Source organism: Phascolarctos cinereus, unplaced genomic scaffold (genome assembly GCF_003287225.1).
Source record: "Phascolarctos cinereus isolate Bilbo 61053 unplaced genomic scaffold, phaCin_HiC Scaffold_8;HRSCAF=390, whole genome shotgun sequence".
Classification (NCBI taxonomy): Eukaryota; Metazoa; Chordata; class Mammalia; order Diprotodontia; family Phascolarctidae; genus Phascolarctos; species Phascolarctos cinereus.
In genome coordinates, this window is record NW_027556291.1 from 21,409,431 (window position 1) to 21,428,102 (window position 18,672).

The 18,672-nt window shown below is 39.3% G+C and overlaps 1 protein-coding gene across 1 annotated transcript in view; it reads right to left on the minus strand.

The window, feature by feature from the left end:
• Positions 1 to 18,672, minus strand: part of LOC110193009 (connector enhancer of kinase suppressor of ras 2-like) — a 556,515-nt gene that overhangs the window by 155,295 nt on the left and 382,548 nt on the right. Inside the window, exons 12-13 of the mRNA XM_078147936.1 lie at positions 11,916 to 12,002; positions 5,683 to 5,939 (exon numbers count right to left, since the gene is read on the minus strand). Of these exons, the coding sequence (XP_078004062.1) occupies positions 5,683 to 5,939; positions 11,916 to 12,002 (344 nt within the window). The remainder of the gene's footprint in view (positions 1 to 5,682; positions 5,940 to 11,915; positions 12,003 to 18,672) is intronic.

Here is an 18,672-nt window from a genome sequence, read left to right on the forward strand (position 1 = left end):
CTCAAGGATCAAATATTATTTCACTTTTATATCATCCTTTTAAAATTTATGTTTTATGCAGTTTTTATAATCTATATTAATATATACATATATAGTACACATATAGTTTATAAATAACTAAATACATATACGTTGCAGATTTTGCTCAAAGTTTTTTTTTTCCACCAATAAAGGTATGATATTAAAAAAAAATGAGATCCTGAGGCTCTAGATTCCTGGTACTATTGCTTCCTGAATAAAGCCTATTGTGATCTTTCACTCCCTCCCCACCTTTCCAGCTTTTTTTCATAATATCCTCTTTCATGTATTCCCTTCTCCTGCAGACTGTCCCCTGTACTTTTTAGCCTCCATTGCTTTGCTCACATGGACCCTGTACCTGGAATGCCCTCACTCCTCCTTTTAGCCTATTGAATTCTTACTTGTCCCTTAAGTCTGGCTCAGAAGCCATGTAGGTATTCTATGAAGTGGGTATAGAAGAAACACAGCGTCAAGCTCTACATCTGGGTAACCCTCTAACCAGCTTTTCTTGAACACTGTATTCATAATGATTCTCCACTTTGGGTTTCACAGACCTCTTATACATTTCTGTAATCCAGTGTCATAGCCTTGCTTGCTGGCTGGCCCCCATGAATGTACTTCCACCTCACTTCTACCTTTGGAATCCCCAGTTTTCTTCTACACTCAACTCAAGAGCTAGCTTCTATATGAACCACTTCTGGGTATTCTTCCCCCCCCCCCCCCCCCCCCCCCCCCCCCCCCCCCCCCCCGCCAATTACCTTGTATATATTTGGCATATCCCTAAGTCTGTGTATGTTTATCTTCTCCAGTAGAATGTAAGCTCCTTGAAGGCAGGGACTCTTTTGCTTTTGTATTTCCAACACCTAGCAAAGGCCTGATTTTTGTTTATTCCTTTGCTAAACTGTAAGGTTTATGAGGGCAGGGACTACATCTTATCTAAACTTCCCATCTCCCTTAGTTCCTAGCACAGTGCTCTCATGAAGAGTTAGGCACTTCAGAAATATTGATTGAATGACTGATGGAATGGAGATTCAAAATGCCCAGAATATGAGACCCCTGCATTACACCCTGGAAATGGCTTTCATGAAAACAGGAACAAAGTATGGTCCTGAGCAACAGTGACCCGAAGAAAAGAAAAGCTGATGAACTGCATGTAAATGTGTTTAATTAAGAAGCTATTAGTCAGGAAATTGTTTTGATTACAGATTATCTAAAGGAAGTGAGTGCTATATTTAGCAGCCCCAAAGTTCAGTGTAACAAGGCTTCACTTCACTGGAATATTAAACAGAAATATTTTGTCTGCTCATCTATTTCTTTGTATGGATATACAGGAAAGGAGTGGCACAGTGAAGCATACAGTGTTGAAACTGTGAACTTATTTCAAATGAAAACTCTACATTATTTGGCCCATGACCACCAACCTTCCTTTGGGAATCCCCATGTTAAGCCATCCTCAAACCCAGAAGTATCCTCTAATCAAAGTACTTTTTTCAAAAGGCACTTTTGGTGAGTTTATTTGTGAAGCAATGCCAGAGATGCTAACCCCATGATGGATAAAACATACAATGTCTGACTACAATGAATTCCCCCCAGATTTTCATACACATGGCATACCCACTGCTTGGAATTGTTATATAACACTGTCTTTTCAAACCTGTGGTGTTATAGGACTGCTTTATACAAAGATGTTATCTTATCTTTTCTTTCTGTGTCATTACCGAATCATTCTCATTTTAAAAAAATCTACCATAAGTCAGAAATGGCCATCTGCCTGGGTGATCAAAATGTCATTCTGCCCATGTGCTATTAAAATCTCTCTCTCTCTCTCTCTCTCTCTCTCTCTCTCTCTCTCTCTCTCTCTCTCTCCCTCTCTCTCTCTCTCTCTCTCTCTCTCTCTCTCTCTCTCCTCTCTCTCTCTCTCTCTGTCTCTCTGTCTCTCTGTCTCTCTGTCTCTCTGTCTCTCTCTCTCTCTCTGTCTCTCTCTCTCTGTCTCTCTCTCTGTCTCTGTCTCTGTCTCTCTCTCTGTCTCTCTGTCTCTCTGTCTCTCTCTCTGTCTGTCTGTCTGTCTCTCTCTCTCTTCCTCTCTCTCTCTCTCTCTCTCTCTCTCTCTCTCTCTCTGTCTCTGTCTCTCTCCCTCTCTCTGTCTCTCCCTCTCTCTCTCTCTCTCCCTCTCTCTCTCTCTCTCTCTGTCTCTCTCTCTCTCTCTCTGTCTCTGTCTGTCTCTCTCTCTCTTCCTCTCTCTCTCTCTCTCTCTCTCTCTCTCTCTCTCTCTCTCTCTCTCTGTCTATCTCTCTCTAGTGTAGACCATCAATATCATATGTTCTGGCGTGTCTTCCTCCTTGGGTAGAATTGTAACATGATTTAGGTTTGCTTATGGAATGACACTGAGCTTCTGGCATCATAATTCTAACACCACTACTCATGGAATCTACTATTAATCTTTTAATGATCAATTACAATTAGTTGTGTTCTTGCTCTATGCTTAGAGAGACCATACTGAAACAGTTGAAGGGTGAGACAATAATTATCCACATGCTTCCTGATAAGAATGCAGGACTGTTATTTATCAGGTAAATAAGCTATTCAAGTGTACCTTGTCTTGTTTTAAACAGAGGCATATTACCTACATATTACCTCAGAGAAGGCAGTAGACATGCATATATTTGAGAAAATTGCTTAGGACCCTTCCTTGATTAGTTTTGAAAGAATGCTTTTTAGCTTGCTGCTGGCCAACTCTTGGATGGTATATCAGTTGTTCTGAAGCTGACTTCTCTGTTCTTTTAGGTTTTTGTTTTAAAGGTTGAGGGATAAACCAATTAATCGATAAGTATTTATTTTGTACCTCCTATGTGCCACACATCGTGCTTGGTGCTGGGGATATAAGTACAAAGGATGAAGCAATCCCATTCACAAGGAGTTTACACGTCAGTGGAGAAGACAACAAGCCTATAACTACATACATACATACATACATATATAGATATAGATATAGATATCATAAATATAAATTGAGCAAATGTATACAGAGTAAATAGAAGGTAGTTTGGAAGGGAAGGCACTAGTATTTGGGAGATCAGGAAGGGCTTCATGAGGAAGGTAGCATTTGAGCTCATGAAATGGAGATGAGGAGCAAGTAAATTCCAGGCATGGTGCATGGCCAGTGTAAAGGCACAGAGATGGAATAGAGAGAAGGCCAGTTTGGTTGGATCACAGGGTGTAAGAAAGGGAATATCCAATGAGGTTGGAAAGAGACATTGGACCATGTAGTATAGGGCTGTAAAAGCTAAACAGGGGAATTTATATTTTATCCTAGAGGCCATAGGAAGCCACTGGGGTCGACTGGGTAGGGGAGTAACATGGTCGTATGTGGACTTGAAGAAAACCTGGGAAATAGCGCGTAGGATGAACTGAAGTGTGGGAGAGATTTGAGGCATGGAAACTAGGGGATTGTTTCAGTTATCTAGGTGAGAAGTGATGAGGATCTGAGCTAAGGTGGTAGCTGTGGAGGTAGAGAGAGAGGTTCAGATGTGAGAGATGTGAAGGTAGAAATAGTAAAATGTGGCAATTGGATATGTAGGGTGAGAGACAGCAATGAGTTGAGGATAATGCCAAGGCTACACACCCGGGAGACTAGAAGGGTGGTGGTGCCTTCAACAGAAATAGAAAAGTTTGAAAGAGGGCAAGATTTGAGGGAAAAATGTGCCTTGTTGAATATGTTGTGTTAAAGATTTCTTCAAGATGTCCACTTCAAGATTTGGATAGGAATATAGACAAGAATGTCATAAGCCAGGTAAACAAGATCACTGTAAGGTGAAATGCAGAGGAGGTAAGCCCTTTAGGAAATCATTTATCAATGAAGCTATTTCTTAGTTTAGCTGGCATTCTATAAAAGGATATCACTGATAAATGCTTACATACAGTTCTATTATGGAGACATGGTTAAAATGTTGCAATGTTGTTATGTATTAGGGGCAGAGAAGTTAACTGGTTGGACACTCCACTGAGAGGCTATTTTGCAGAAATATATTTTTTGGAAAATCTTTATTTGAAAATCTGATTGTGGATATTATTTCTCACTCAGAGAAGAACAATATACTTGGGGCAGTTGTTTTATTTAAAACTAAATAATTGTATTTTGTGATAAATGCTTTATATACTCTCTTGAGAAATATAAATCTTGTATATTATTGTTCTGGACTATAATTCACAGATGTGACATAATAGCTATATTCTTTTTAACTGATAAATTGCAATTTACCACAGTCATGCTATTATTAAGTTAGAAATATCAAAGCTATGAAATAGCACATTTCTAAAACTACTTTCACAATTCCGAAAAGGTCATTTGTAAAAAACAAAAACCAAAAAAACCCCCAAACAACCCTGAAAGAAATGCTTTAATATTGATACTTTCATTAGAACCTGAGGTAGTAGCTTATGTTATTTTTATTAACTCTAAGTGACCAATATTATCCCCAGTTTATAAAAGAGGGAACCATAAAACCATAATATGTAATTACGACTTTTTTTTGGGGGGGTATAGTCCCCTGGGAAAATCACAAATTCATTCTATTAAACTAAAAGCGATAAAGAGGCACCAATTTCAGAGTTTCACTTTGGTTATGAGAATTTGTACCTCATTCTAAATGTACAGTTACATTCAATTACACGTTCCAGTGGAAAACAAAGTAATTATTTCAAGTTGCATATTTATGCACAGAGACGAACGATACAGTCCAAATTAAATGTCTTTTGTTTACCGTGGTTAATGAAGTGTAACAAGGCTAAATTCAATGCATATCAACTTAATTATGTCTCAGAGGTAACACTTTGGTAAAGTTTCATCAGAAAGAATATTACTTTGTACCATCAAAAATAGTTCATCAAATGTTGAACAATCTCAGCCTGTGCATGCGATTCACAGCGCTGGAAGAAACACACTTGCTAAAGTGTTTCGATACTTTTCAAGTGAAATAACTGATTAGCTATAAGTTGTAAGGCATAGGAAGTCAAGATTTCAGATTATACTTTTCCAAATGCCATACCTTCACACTAATTTAAATTTGATTTACTTCAATGGAAGAGTAAAAACCCTAACAAAACAGCAAGGTCATTTCAAATAGTCTCCTTTACCAAAATTGAATTTAGACAGATGATTGCTTATCAATTACTTGATCTATGGTATTTTGAGGGCTCATTTTGGCCTATTGTACGTGGAGGAAAAGGGACATCATTAGGATACGTATAGAATAGGCACCTCATATTTATTATACATTTATTGCACATTTATGTATGTGTGCGGGGCAGGGAGTGGAGTTGCAATGGATTACAGAGTTAAGAAATATCCATGCCCTATATATGATAACAGGAAGTTTGTGCCAATATTGGGGCATGTGGTCCTTGATAGAGTTCAGAGGAGTAGGTTACAACGTAATCATGCCCATTCTTTTGCTTACTAGCTCCTCAAGGTGGAAAGTTTCAAGGTAAAACTCTTGTGGGTGAAGAATTGGGCTTAAGGGAAAGGGAATACAAGACTGTTCCTTTCTTCTTCCTGGCCTGCATTTCTAACAAAGGAAAGCAAGGTTATTTTTCAAACTTGTTCTTTGACCTAATAGGGACAAGAAATGGCAAATCAGGCTCAAATGTATATGCTTCTGGACTTACCTGAGACACTGCCATAGCACGGCCCTCAGGCATAGTAAAATTCAAGACATCAGGCTGCCTGGAGTCCATTCGAGGCCCAGCAGCAGAAGACAGCATAGGTGGGTAGATAGGATAGTTAGAGCTGCTTAAATGTTTGCTCTTTTTCTTAGACTTTCGGCTTGAATCCTTCTTTTCTTTACGCTTTGAAGATTCATCTCTGTACGCCAACATCCTGTCATCCCCCAGGTATTGCATCATTGAACCCTCAGATTCTGGGGCTAGGAGGAAAAAAAGAATGTGAATATCAGATTAGGCAGAGGGATGAAAAGTCTCACTTTAATGCTTATACTTGACTATACTTCTCTGCAAGCAAAAAGCCTCATTTCCTTCAACAGCCTCTTGTGAGTGTTGCTATATGACATTTCAAATGGAGACCACAACCCACAGTTTTCTGCTCAAGTGTCTGTCATATTGAATATATTTACTAAGATTTATGAGAAATGAAATACAAGCATTATCTCAGCCTTTTACAATCCTTTGAACCAGAATGCTTACTCTCTAGAAGAGAACTCTTATTAAGTCAGAATTCATTGGCATAATGTGGCCAATGCAAAAAGCTCTTGTTTTGTCCAGCCTGATTGCTACAGAAGCACAGTACCTTATCTCTTTGCCTCTAGAAATACTAGCACTTTACTGTATCTTGGAATTTAATGTCTGCAGATTAGAAAAAAATCCACGGTGGGAGTGGAGAAATGCCTTGATTTAAGTGTATGGCATCTAGAAATTCTTGTGCTTTACTAGTATCAAATTTTTAAGTTGGAATCACTTTATGCAGCTACTTTATACTGGTTGGCTCATGCTTCTGGAAAAATTCAAGTATTTAAACCTTACAGTAAAAGGAAATATTTAACAATCCCTCTATTCAGAAAAAGTCAGATAATGAAATGAAAATTAGTATAACTTGGTCTAACAGCAAGTTCCTAACATAACAACTTCCTGGCTCCTGCTTAAGCCATAAAATCACACTTGGGAATGATTCCAAGATGGCTGATGGCAACATTCTCCAATTAAAAGCTAATAGAAATAGATTTCTTTGGGGGGGAGGGGTTACATAACAACGTGACTATTTAAATCTCCATTAAATTCACCACTTAGTACATTATTTCTAGGCCAATTAACAGCATGAATTAATATGCATTGAATACTTAACAACCAATCTCTGAAGCACCAAACACATATTGTGGCCTAGCTCAGCAGATGGGGAGGGGGGAAGCCAAAGCTTGGCCCCTCTGCTTCCACTGCTGTGCTTATTTCTAAGGACATGATTTATGTGTGCAGGAGCAAAGGGAACAATCACATGTAGTCAGTAGACCTGAGTTTGCCACTATGGACAAGCCACTTCATTGCTTAGGTCCTCAGTTTCCTACTATGTAAAATGGAGGGAGGGCAATTGTGCGGTTCTAAATCCTAAGCTCCTGAGTACTTGGAGCTGCTTTACTACATTTGAAGTATGCAGTAAGGAGCACACAATGTAGAAGGTATGAAAACCAGGTGTGCTGTGTTGTTATGCTTTCTAACAAGCCCTTGGGAACAACATTTGCCATTTCCCACCTCAAGTACAGTATGGACCGAGGCTCATCTTCCAAGGTATACATCATATGCTTTGCTGAAATGGTGCTCCTATTATTTATCTTCCTCCAAGACTAGTCTCCAATTTAGTTAGAGGATAGCAGCAAGGCAAGTGATTTAATCTGGCTACTTGTCAGGATCTCCTGTGTTCAGGATGGCAGTGAAACAGTACAATAGCTGTTAACAGTCAGAGAGGAAAGAAACTGGGAGGGAGCTTATGCAGTGAGAGTGTTCTGGATGCCAAATGGCACTGATGAAATCATATCTCCATTTTGAAACTATTGCTCTAGTGGGGCCACACTCCCTAAAAACGATTCCTATTCTAGGAGGAGCATCTTCTGGAGTGAGACTTTACATTAGGAAGTTGGTATCTTTCTTGGACCCAAAAGTGAGCAGCGCTACCCAAATACAGTGACAAGCAAGGTCCAAAGCAAAGTCTTGGGAGAAACACGTATGCATGATGCTTTAAGTCTGTACTGGAGCACCTGTTAGAGCCACATTCATGGTTTTCAAATGCCCCTCTTCACAAAACTACATAGAAAACCTTGATTTACAAATTTCAATGAACATTTATTCAGGGAAAAGATGAAAGAGAACACTGATCCATACTGATTCAGGCTCCTTCCTTCCATGAAGAAGTGTGCCTCTGGATAAAAGAATTATGCTTTGCCAATATCCTCAGTTTTCATTGCTACCAAAATCCAGTTACCATTTCCCTAACTGCCATGTTGAAAGTTTTTAGACTTTCTAAATGTTGGTCCAGAATTGCCACCTTCTATTTCTGCCTGTCCTGCTCTTATCACTGGTCATTCTTTAAATTGCATACCTTCCCTCTGAAGTTACCTGTAATTTGTCCCACATATAGCTTGTTTCTGCCTAGTTGTTTGCATCTGTCTCCCCCATTAGACTGAGCTCCTTAAGAGGAGGGACTATCTTTTGCCTTCCTTTGTATTCCCAGCACTTAGCACAGTGCCTGACACATTAAGAAATGTGAATGATTTACTGAATAATCCTGGAAAGTGTCTTAGTTATTTACTTGATTTCATAAGCTCCTTTACTCATACATCTTATCTTTCTAAATCTTTCTGTGATTCTTTGGCATTTAGGTCTCTCATCCATTTTTTTAGAAGAGGGGACCTTAAATTGAGCTCCTAATGCTGCTAACCACAACAAAATGATGGTTTCTACGTTGAACTCTAGCTGCAGAGTACAAAATACTGGCTTCTGTTGGTAACACCTAGTGGTGCATTTAATTTATCATCATTCTGCCTAATTTGTCCATTACTGTGAGGTTAAGGGCAAGTATATTCAAAGTTATTTATTTTCTCTGAGAATCATTTGCAAAATCAGGATGAAAACTTCTTGAGCGCAGGGACTGTCTCCTGTTTCTAGTAAAATGAGTTCCACTTGGCAAGCATTTAGATGTTCCTGGAATACCTACCCCACAAAGTGATTGCATATCAAAGGAAATAATGTGAAGATGTGAATAATGTGAACATATGCAAAGGTCCTTTGCAAAACATAAAAGGCCCAGGGCCCCCAAGCTTTTCGACTCTGAGGTAGGAACTGGGTGAGAGGGACTGGCTTTCAGAGAACCAGAGGCTCTAGAACCAAAGGGGACCTTTAAGAAGACTGATGGTGATTAGGCCTATTTGCAGATTTTTTACATTTCAAGTATACATGAATTCCTGGGTCCTTGCCCTGAATATGGCTCTTTCACACTCTCTTGGCTATGCTCACCCTGTAACAAACTAAACATATATGTGAGAAAAAAGTCAGGCACATTTAAGTGGACTTCACGTAAAGAGCCCTTGCTACATACTGCTCAATCTACATCCTTTCCAAAATTTGGGAGGATAAAACACTATATCCCACCTTGTTGGCACCCCAGCTCAGGAAATTACTGTGACTCTCAATGGCCTCTAGGACAAAATAGAAACCCCTTATTTGCCAGTTGAAATCTCCCCCAAACCAGGGCCCTTCCTAGCTTTCTAGTCTTTTTACACATTACTCTCCTCCTCATGGTCTGGCCTACAAACTATTCTGCATACATGACTGCTTCACTTCTGATAGCCGGGCTTTTGCACTGGCGGTCTTCCACACTAGGGACGTACTCTCTCCTTTCCTCTGATTCAGCTGAAGCACCATCTGCTTTAGGAAGCCTTTCCTATCTTGCCCAAATTACTGCACGTCCATTTTGGATGTATTAGGTACATGGTTCTACATGTTCATGTTGTCTGAACCATTAGAACGTAAGCTCCTTGAGGGCAAGGACTGTTTCACTTTTGTCTTTGTACTCCTAGTACTTAGTAAGTCAACAAATACTTAGTAAGCAAGCATTTACTATGTGCCGGGCACAGTGCTGAAGCAGTGGGGATCCAAAGAAAGGCAAAAACATGGTCTCTGCCCTCCAACTTACTGCATGTTGAATAACTGCCTGAACTCAGAGGACAGCTAGTCCAATCTGTACCTAAACAAGAATTCCTTCTAGCACATAACATACAAGTGGTGATACAACCTTTGCTTGAAGACATCTAGTGAGGTAATCACATTTTATAGAATAAACCGAGAACACTCAGAAATCAGGCTAGGCAAAACATAACATTATATTACCCCTAGGATAAAAGCAACCTAATTGTTTTAACAGAGTCTGATTGATTATATCTCCATCCTCTGGGGGGGTTGGGAGAGAGTGATGAGAAGGCAGTGGCCACACTCTGAGACAGGCTTTTTTGGAGGAGATAGGTCAGGTCTGGGAAGATAGAAAGGAGCAAGGCCTTCCTGGGTCTCTGTTTCCTCAGCTATAAAATGAGGGGTTTCAACCTGTGAGATACCTTCTAGTTCTATGATCATATAAAAACATAGAAAGGAAACATGGTATTTTTTTCCAGGCATGTAGTGAGCTATTTACATTTAGGATGGAATCAGTCAACAATAATCAATCAACAAACACGTATTGATGTAACCATGCGTCGGGCACCTTGCTAGGTGTTAGGAAGAGGAAGATAAATATGAAACAGTCCCTGCCCTCAAGGAATTTCCATTCTAAGCCAGAAAACTATCTACCTCCAGATATACACACATACACATGCAAAATAAATTCAAGGTAATGGGGAGGAGGGAAGACATGGTACTAGAAGCTAAAGAGTTTAAGGAAGGACTGATGAAGAAAGATAGATGAGCTTCCAAGAAAACTCAAGCTGCAAAGAAGAGGAGGTGAGGAGAGAGGACATTCTTGTACAAAGAGATACGGATGGAAAATTCAATGTCACGAGGGAGGAACACCAAGAAGTCCAGTATGTCTGGAGAGTGGTTTGTGAAGAGAAGGAATAAATAATACTCTTTGAAAGGTAGGTTGGTGCCAGGCTATGAAAAGCTTTAACTGTCAAATAGAGGGATTTGCAACTGATCCTATCGGTACTAAGGGAACCAAGGGAGTTTACTGAGCAAGGGAGGGACATGATCAGCCCCAGACCTGCGAGCTAGGAATATCACTTTAGAATCTGTGCAGCAGATAGTCCAGAGAAGAGAGAGGCTGGAGGCACAGACTAATGGCATTACTGTTGACAAATGATTCCAATTGTCTTTCCCCGAAAAGGAATGACCTATAGGAAACACAAATCTAGGCATTTTCCCCTGCTTTCAGTCTAATGAATTGCATTAAAATATTAGCAGCCGAGGCTTTTGCCTTTATAAAGGAAACACACACATCACATCCTTTAGGTTTCCTTCTGATCACTTTAAGCAAGTCTCAAGCTTATAGTGTGTACATAAAGCGTGGCACAGCAAATGCTGGAAGTCTCAGGAAGGCTAAGCCTAGACAAGAAACTAAGAGCGAGGGGGAACGCGCATCAAATTTAGCTTACTTCTTGATTTGTCCAGACATCCCCATGGGCTACATAGGGGGCAAACTGTACCTCTCTGGTCAGATCTATTCTATAATCAGGTAGTTAGGATTTTTCAAAATGAAAGGAAAAGATTGTGACAGAGAGGAGAGGAAATAGGAAAACCAACATCTTCAATACCTTTTTTTCATGAGAGAAAGAAATGTACTCTTATCTTACATAAATCCTCTGAGGTTAATTATCAGATAATTGGGGAGTGGGAGTGGGGAAGAACCTAACGTTCCCTTCCTACTCTTTGCCGACAGAGCCACCCCAAAGTACCAGGGAAATGTGTAAGAACCTTTCAGTCCCAGGTAGCCTGACTGTACCTGAGGAGCTGAAGTGGCCTGGTGGCTGGCGTGCTGGGGAGTGCCAAGCAATTTCCCACCCAGTGTGGATCCCAGTCCACCATGTAGCACCTTCCCTAGCTCCTACCAACCTCTATTTCCTCTTGGTTAATACTTATGTGTTGGCTACCAGCAAATTTGTTGAAGTGTGTGTGTGTGTGGGGGGGGTGGTGGTGGTGTTAACACACTTCAAAGCCAGAGCTGATGCCTCTTAGGAGGGAATATGATGAGAGGGGCAGGCTTAGGACACAAACAAAACCACTTCCTGTTCTTGAAGTTTCCCATCCCTAATATTGCCTGATTTGGACAGTTGTAGACACGAGAGAGTTTTCATGGGTGAGATTTTGTCATCCAAGAGACATATTTACAGTTTGAAGAGAATTGGCTAACTCACCTCTGCCACTTCGCCTGTGCATTCCATGTTCTCTGGAATCCCTCACCCAGCCATATTCGGGGGGCATGGAAACAGGCCTTGGTTCACCTGGAAACAGTCCAACAAGAACCAATTATTTTTTCACTCCATAATAATGCAAGGTTGCTGAAGGGGAGAAGATCCATTACGTGTTCCTTGCATAAAGAATATTAGCGTAGTCTCTGTATTTGCATACATCTACTATTAATGCTGATGTTTTCCCAAATCATCACGCCTTGGCTCCCAACCAAGGTCCACAGAGTTGGTGCTAAAGCAATATATATAAAAGTTTGTTTTATCAGCGATACGTTTGGCCCATATTAAAAATGTCACAGGCTGGCTACAGAAACTCAGATAACTATCTGAAAATCACAGCAAATTCTGGACCTAGTAAATTAAATGCTAGGACAGAGGAAATTGGATAACAGCAATAACCTGGGAAGGGGATGGGGGGAGGGAGTAAGAGGGAGAGAGGGAGAGAAGATAGAACAGGGATTTAAAAACAAAGGCTCCCAAATGATGGCACTTTGGGCAGTCTTCACTCAAGACATCCATTTAATCAAATAGCAACAGCCCAACGGGACAGGAAGCTTCTGTGTCTTTCATTCAGTGGCTTTGGGGACCCAACCAATAAGCCAGGAATATTGTAAACCTGACTTCGGGGGATTATCTTTTTGACCTTGTCAACGCGCATTATCATCACCAAGCACATAAAACAGCCGTCTAGATTGTGAGTCAACTCCAGGCAGAAACACACAGCTTTCCAAATGCCAGGCGGAGACTAGGTATGGAGCCTATTTGTTTAAGGCTCAAGTTATTAGGAGGAAAAAAATATTAGAAGCTGCCCAGCTACCTTATTCTCCTGAGAATAAGTCATGCTAACAGTGCCCTAACACCTTACCAGAATTCCTTTACTCAGCCATTCGAATCTTCACTGTTAGTGATAATTATGAGAAACAAATTATATGCTCAGTGACTACACTGACAGGCTCATTTGGTTTTTCACTAATTGATTAAACATTTTACTGACTAATAGTCTTCATTTGATAAACGAAAGAAAATAGTGAATGATAAAATATTTTTAAAGGGAGAATTTATCCATTTGTCATCACTTGCTCAGTACATATGGGGATTCCATTAGTCACTTTCTTTCATTCTATTAGTTCTTTTGTGATTGGAATAATCTGTTTAAAGAGGAATAATTAGAACAACAGTCATTTAGATTTATGATCCATTTTCTTTGCCTTGAATTTGATTTCCTTCTATGTATTTTTCCATTACTTTGCCTCCATGTGTCTGCCTATGTGGGTTATTAACACTCGAACCCTCTGTCACCCAACGACAACTGTCTGAAAAAGGTTGGCCCTAAAAGTCAGATGAGCTGGATCCAAGTGTTGGCACCACCATCTGTTATCTGTGTGATCCTGGGCAGGTCATAGGATATAGGGGACCTCAGAGCTTATCTGGTCCAATCCACTCATTTTACCAAGGAGGAAGATGAAGGTGGAGGAGATGAAGTGACTGGCCCAAAGTCTTGTGGGTAGTGAAAGCAGCAGAGCTGGAATTTAAAGCTAGATGCTCTGACATCAAAGCCACATCAAGCACCAGGACCTATGTTAGAGTAAGATCTCATATTTTCACAGCATAGTCATATCTAAATGTCACTGCAGGAGTCAAATAGATTTTTTTTTGCTTCAATTACTATTTACACATAAATTATTTGTATACTCATTCAAGAAATCAGGCACACAATTACATCACACACTCAATACATCATCACACAATTATATGAAAATCCACATCAGTCAGTCAGTAAACATTTGTAAAGCACCTACTATGTGGCAGGCACTGTGCTAAAAGCTAGGCTTTGAATAGTCAGTATCATCCTAACCCAAGCATAGAACTCCTGATTGAGATGGCAGAAATGGCCCTAATAATTCCACAATCCCCTTTTTAGGCAGTATCTCGAATCATTTTAATTCTTATAACTTTCTTGGAGTTGGGACTATGAAATATCAGCTTGGCTGGTTTAGAATAAGACTTTCTCACTTCATTAGATCACTAGAAAATCCCAGGTTAAGAATAATGTCTACCTGGGTCTGAAACTGTTACTCTATGATGCCAACCATCTGGATGAAAATAGAAAAAACATAAGTAAGTATCTTGATATATCTTTGGAAGTATCTAGTAAATTGACTCTATAATTGACTATTCAGGTTATCTTCATACGCTTGGCAGCATGGAGTAAAAGCAGTGGAAAAAGCAGTTGACTTAGAATCAACTTGGGTTCAAGCTCCATCTTTGGTGCTTAACAGTTTTTTTTTTTCAAATTCCAGCTCTAACTTCTTGTGATGATTTTCCAGTTTGACCACATGTGAACGATCAGACTAAAGAGACAAGTTTATTTATACTGGCTAGACATAGTCTAAATTTCACCCTGGGTTGTTTTTAGATTATTATCAAAAAGGGTGGTGAATCAAGATCACTTGATCCCAACAAACACCAAGCTAAGTATTCCACTTTGACTCCAGCTAAGAATGTTGAACTGTGAATCGAAATGAGTTGATATCCCAGTGATCTCCTTTTCCCACTCACCATGAAATTCCCACAATTCTCATGACACTAGTTCAAGGAAAAGCTGAAGTTCTACTTCTAACTGGTCTTGACTGGTGGTTATACATTTTGGAAGCAGATAAGCCTACTACTATGATGCAAAGCTATTTGAAGTTTTCCAGAATGCAGCAAATCCTTTGAAACTTGAGCTAGACATACTTTGGACAAATCAAGGCAAATAGTGCTTCAAATAAGTGTATGGAACTCCATAGTCGAAGGGTGGCACATATATCTATATCTATATCTATATATCATGGATTCCAAAATAATTGGGACAAATTTATAAAGGACAGAATCATAAATGGCTTGAGAGATTCTGGGACCTACCTAACTATTCAGGTTAATGTCAAGGGGGGGATAACCCTCGGTGGGGATGGGGGAGGTTGGGGGTTGCTAATAGCAATAGAACTGTGGACTGAGTGGAACGTGGTTCTGATTCACTGTGGCAGTTCCTAAAGATGAAAATGCAAATTGTAGTGAGATGGGAACAATGCCTTCACCCATGGACTCTGATACTAGCTTTTGTTCAACAATATCCTTTATCTCTCAGGACATAAAAAGCATTACTCTCCAGACTTGAGAAGAGGAGGAGAGAGAAGTTTAGTTTGTCAACACATTTCCCTCTTGTCCAAGCACTTGCTGGGCTTTGGAGTGTATTTGCACCAATCAATGCAGAGAAATTTCATAAATGCCAGAACATGGGTTACAAAAAATAAACAAACCCAAAGAACACAACTGCCAATTTTGTGTAATGATTTTCCAAAGTGAAAGCTGTTAATGTGCACAAAGGGCATACTGTGTCATGCCACCAGAAAGCTTTCTCTGAGCAGCAGTAGTAAGAATGTTTTGGCAGGAAATTCTGGTTGCTTTTTATGAAGGTTTCTCCTTCTGATGGACAGCATTTGTGTGTCAGCCAGTGGAGAGCAAGATTTTCAGACCTGAGGGTTTGGCCAACATGGAAGAATATTCAGCAAACAATTATTCATTTTCACAGGAACGACATTTCCTACTTAAGATTCTTGAGAATGACAAAGGAAACTTGAAATTAATGAAACTTTTTATCTCATCTTTCTTTTCAACTGACACAATGACATATTCATTAATTTCTAAGTTAACTGTACAGGACCTTGAGGAATGGTGCTATATCTAGAACAAATAAATACTCAAATAAATAGCTTCTTCAGTCTGCAAAACAATTCAGAGGTTCTGGAACAAGAACTGTAAACAGGCACTTCAGGTTAAAGGCAACAAGCAAAGAAAATAATAGCTATGCTGAGGTTTGTGAAATTGGGGGAATGATGGTGCCATTCTTTTTTTAAAAGAATAATTGTGATTTTTAGTCTTCATTTTCTACTCTGATCTATTATGATCAAGGCATAACAAGGATGAAGATAATATCTAAATGATGGCCATGACAAGACTTTGTTAGCCAATTTGTTAATTACAAATCTAGAGCGAATTAAGTAGTACTTGTTCAATAATAAAAGTGAACAAAACAAATCCAGTGTAAGATCTGGCAGTTGCGTTGGTGGTCTAAATAAGTGCTGCATATAGGACGATTCTGCATTATCAATGACAAGAACTACATGAGTTTAATTCTTTCTTCCTCCATTTTTCTTAGTAGTTATTTTTCTGCTTTTAAGAAAGTATTTGGGGGAGCAGCTAGGTGGTACAGTGGATAGTGTACCAGCCCTGGAGTCAGGAGGACCTGAGTTCAAATCCAGCTTCAGACACATAATACTTCGTAGCTGTGTGACTCTGGCCAAGTCACTTAACCCCAATTGCCTTACTAAAAAAAATAAAAAGAATGTGGTCTGAACTCTTATTACCCCAGCTTTCCATATGTCTTACCCTTGCCCAATCTTCATGTATACCATTAAATCTTGGATATGTAAAACAGCCTTGAAAACAGATCCTTTCTCATCCTAAATAGCTGAGTACTATTACCTTTACCACCACCAAATGATGATGCTAAAGAGGTAGATGGTACACAACTGAAACATTTAGTCATGATACTGGTGTTCACATTTATCCACATGTTGAGTGTTATATCATAAGGTATCCCTATAGTTTACAAAATATTTCTGTCTTTATAGATTTTTGGTGTTATATAAACATAATCCTAAAGTTCCATATGGCCTGTGTCATTCCTTCAAAGGAATAGCTTGAACATTTAAGAAGATTTGTATTATGTGAGAATTGCAATTTCAAAAATCTAATGATATATTTAGCTCTTACACAATAGATAGTTTCCACCAAATAGCCAAACAAAGATCTTTGAAAGGAAATTCTTCCCAAAAGCTATATTATCACTTATCACTAGGAAAGAAAGATGTGTCCTTTTATTTGGTGTGGCATCATTAACATTAACTGTTGTTGCGGTATTTGATCAGAGTTCTATTGCCTCTCCATGCCAACTTTATTGACTTTACTGCAGTGGAAGATATTGTTGTGTGTAGAACTGCAGGCAAATATTCTCATTTTTCCCCTGTGAATTCTTCATACAAATCGTTCCTTATATTTCAATAATATTCCATGACATTAATATACACTAATTTGTCCAGCTACTCTCCTGTCATTAAACAAATATACTGTTTCTAGTTGTAGGCTATCACAAATAATGCTGCTATTAATATTTTTGTTTATATGGATCTTTTCTTGCTATCAACAAACTTCTTGGACTATATAGTGAGCCAATGGGTAAGAACAATTTAGTAAATTTTCTTATGTAATTCCAATTGTCTTCCAGAATGATAGGAGCAACTCACTTCTACATTAGGAGTAAATTAGAATATCTGTGGACCCACAGTCACTTAAAAATAAGTTTTTTCTTCTTTTAGCAATTTTCTGAGCAAAAAAGAATGCTAGTTGATACCTCAGGGTTCTTTATATTTGCATTTCTCTAATTATTAGTGACTGTAAACATTTTTTCAGGTCATATTATTGGTATTTCTTCTTTTGAAAGCTCATCATTCTTGTCTTTTGACCATTTGTCCATGAGGGAATGACTTTAACTTTACAGATTTATGTAAATTCCCTGCTGACATTGAAAGTCTGACTTTTGTCTGATATTTAGTACAAATATATTTTCCCTTAAACTGTACCTTTCCTTGTGATTCCAGATGCATTGATATTCCACGGATGAAAATGTTTACATTTTATTTAATCAAAATAGTCTATTTTACTTTTGATGATGTCTTCTCTCCTTGTCTTTCTTCTATCTACCATTGTAAAAGATAAAACCTTCTATTTGCCTCTAATTTTTTATATCTTAATAATTTATCCACTTGGAATTCATCGTGTTATAAAGCATATGATGTTTAGCAAAACTTAATTTTGGTGAATGATAATAAAGTGTATTTTGGACATGTTGTTTGACACGCCTATGGGACATGCAGTTTGAAATGTCTCACAGGCAGTTACAGTTTGTCTGGAGAGAGATTAGAGCAAGGACTAGGCAAAGACCTTAATAGTCATCTATTCAACCTGAACTTTAAGACCTCCTATTAGGAAGACCCCATTTCCTCCCAAGGCAGTCCTTTCCAATAGCTCTAAGTGTTCCTAGCTGTCTTTTTACCCTACTGCCTGCACTTTGGCCACCATTCGGATCTCCTTCTGCCCCGTCTCCTGCTCCCCCACAATTTTGGACTCTGTTCCAGGGTCACCTAATCGGGGGCTTTTCAGCCCAAGCATCTAGTTACCAGACTGCCCATGCTCCAACCATCAATGGCCTCCCTCCTTCCTAGGCAGCATTGGATTCTGCTCCTTTTGTCCCCCAGCTCAGATAGATGAGCTTTTGTCATCTCTTCGTCCAGAACCAGGCCTCCATGCCACTTTCTGGTCATCTCCACTCCATCTTGCCATGTGTAGAACCCTCCACACTCCTTTCCAGCTCTTCCCCATTAGAATGGAAGTTCCCAGAGGGAAGGGCCTATCTTGCTGGCTTGCTTGTTATTTGTATCTCCAGTACTTAGCACAGTGCCTGGCACGTAGCAAGTATTTTATATCTAGATAGCTCTCTCTCTCTCTCTCTAATTGTTAGGAAGGTTTTGTTGGCTTAACGTCAAGTTTGACTCTTTGCAATTTCGGCCCTTTATTTCTGGCTCTTCTGCTATTTCTCTCCCTC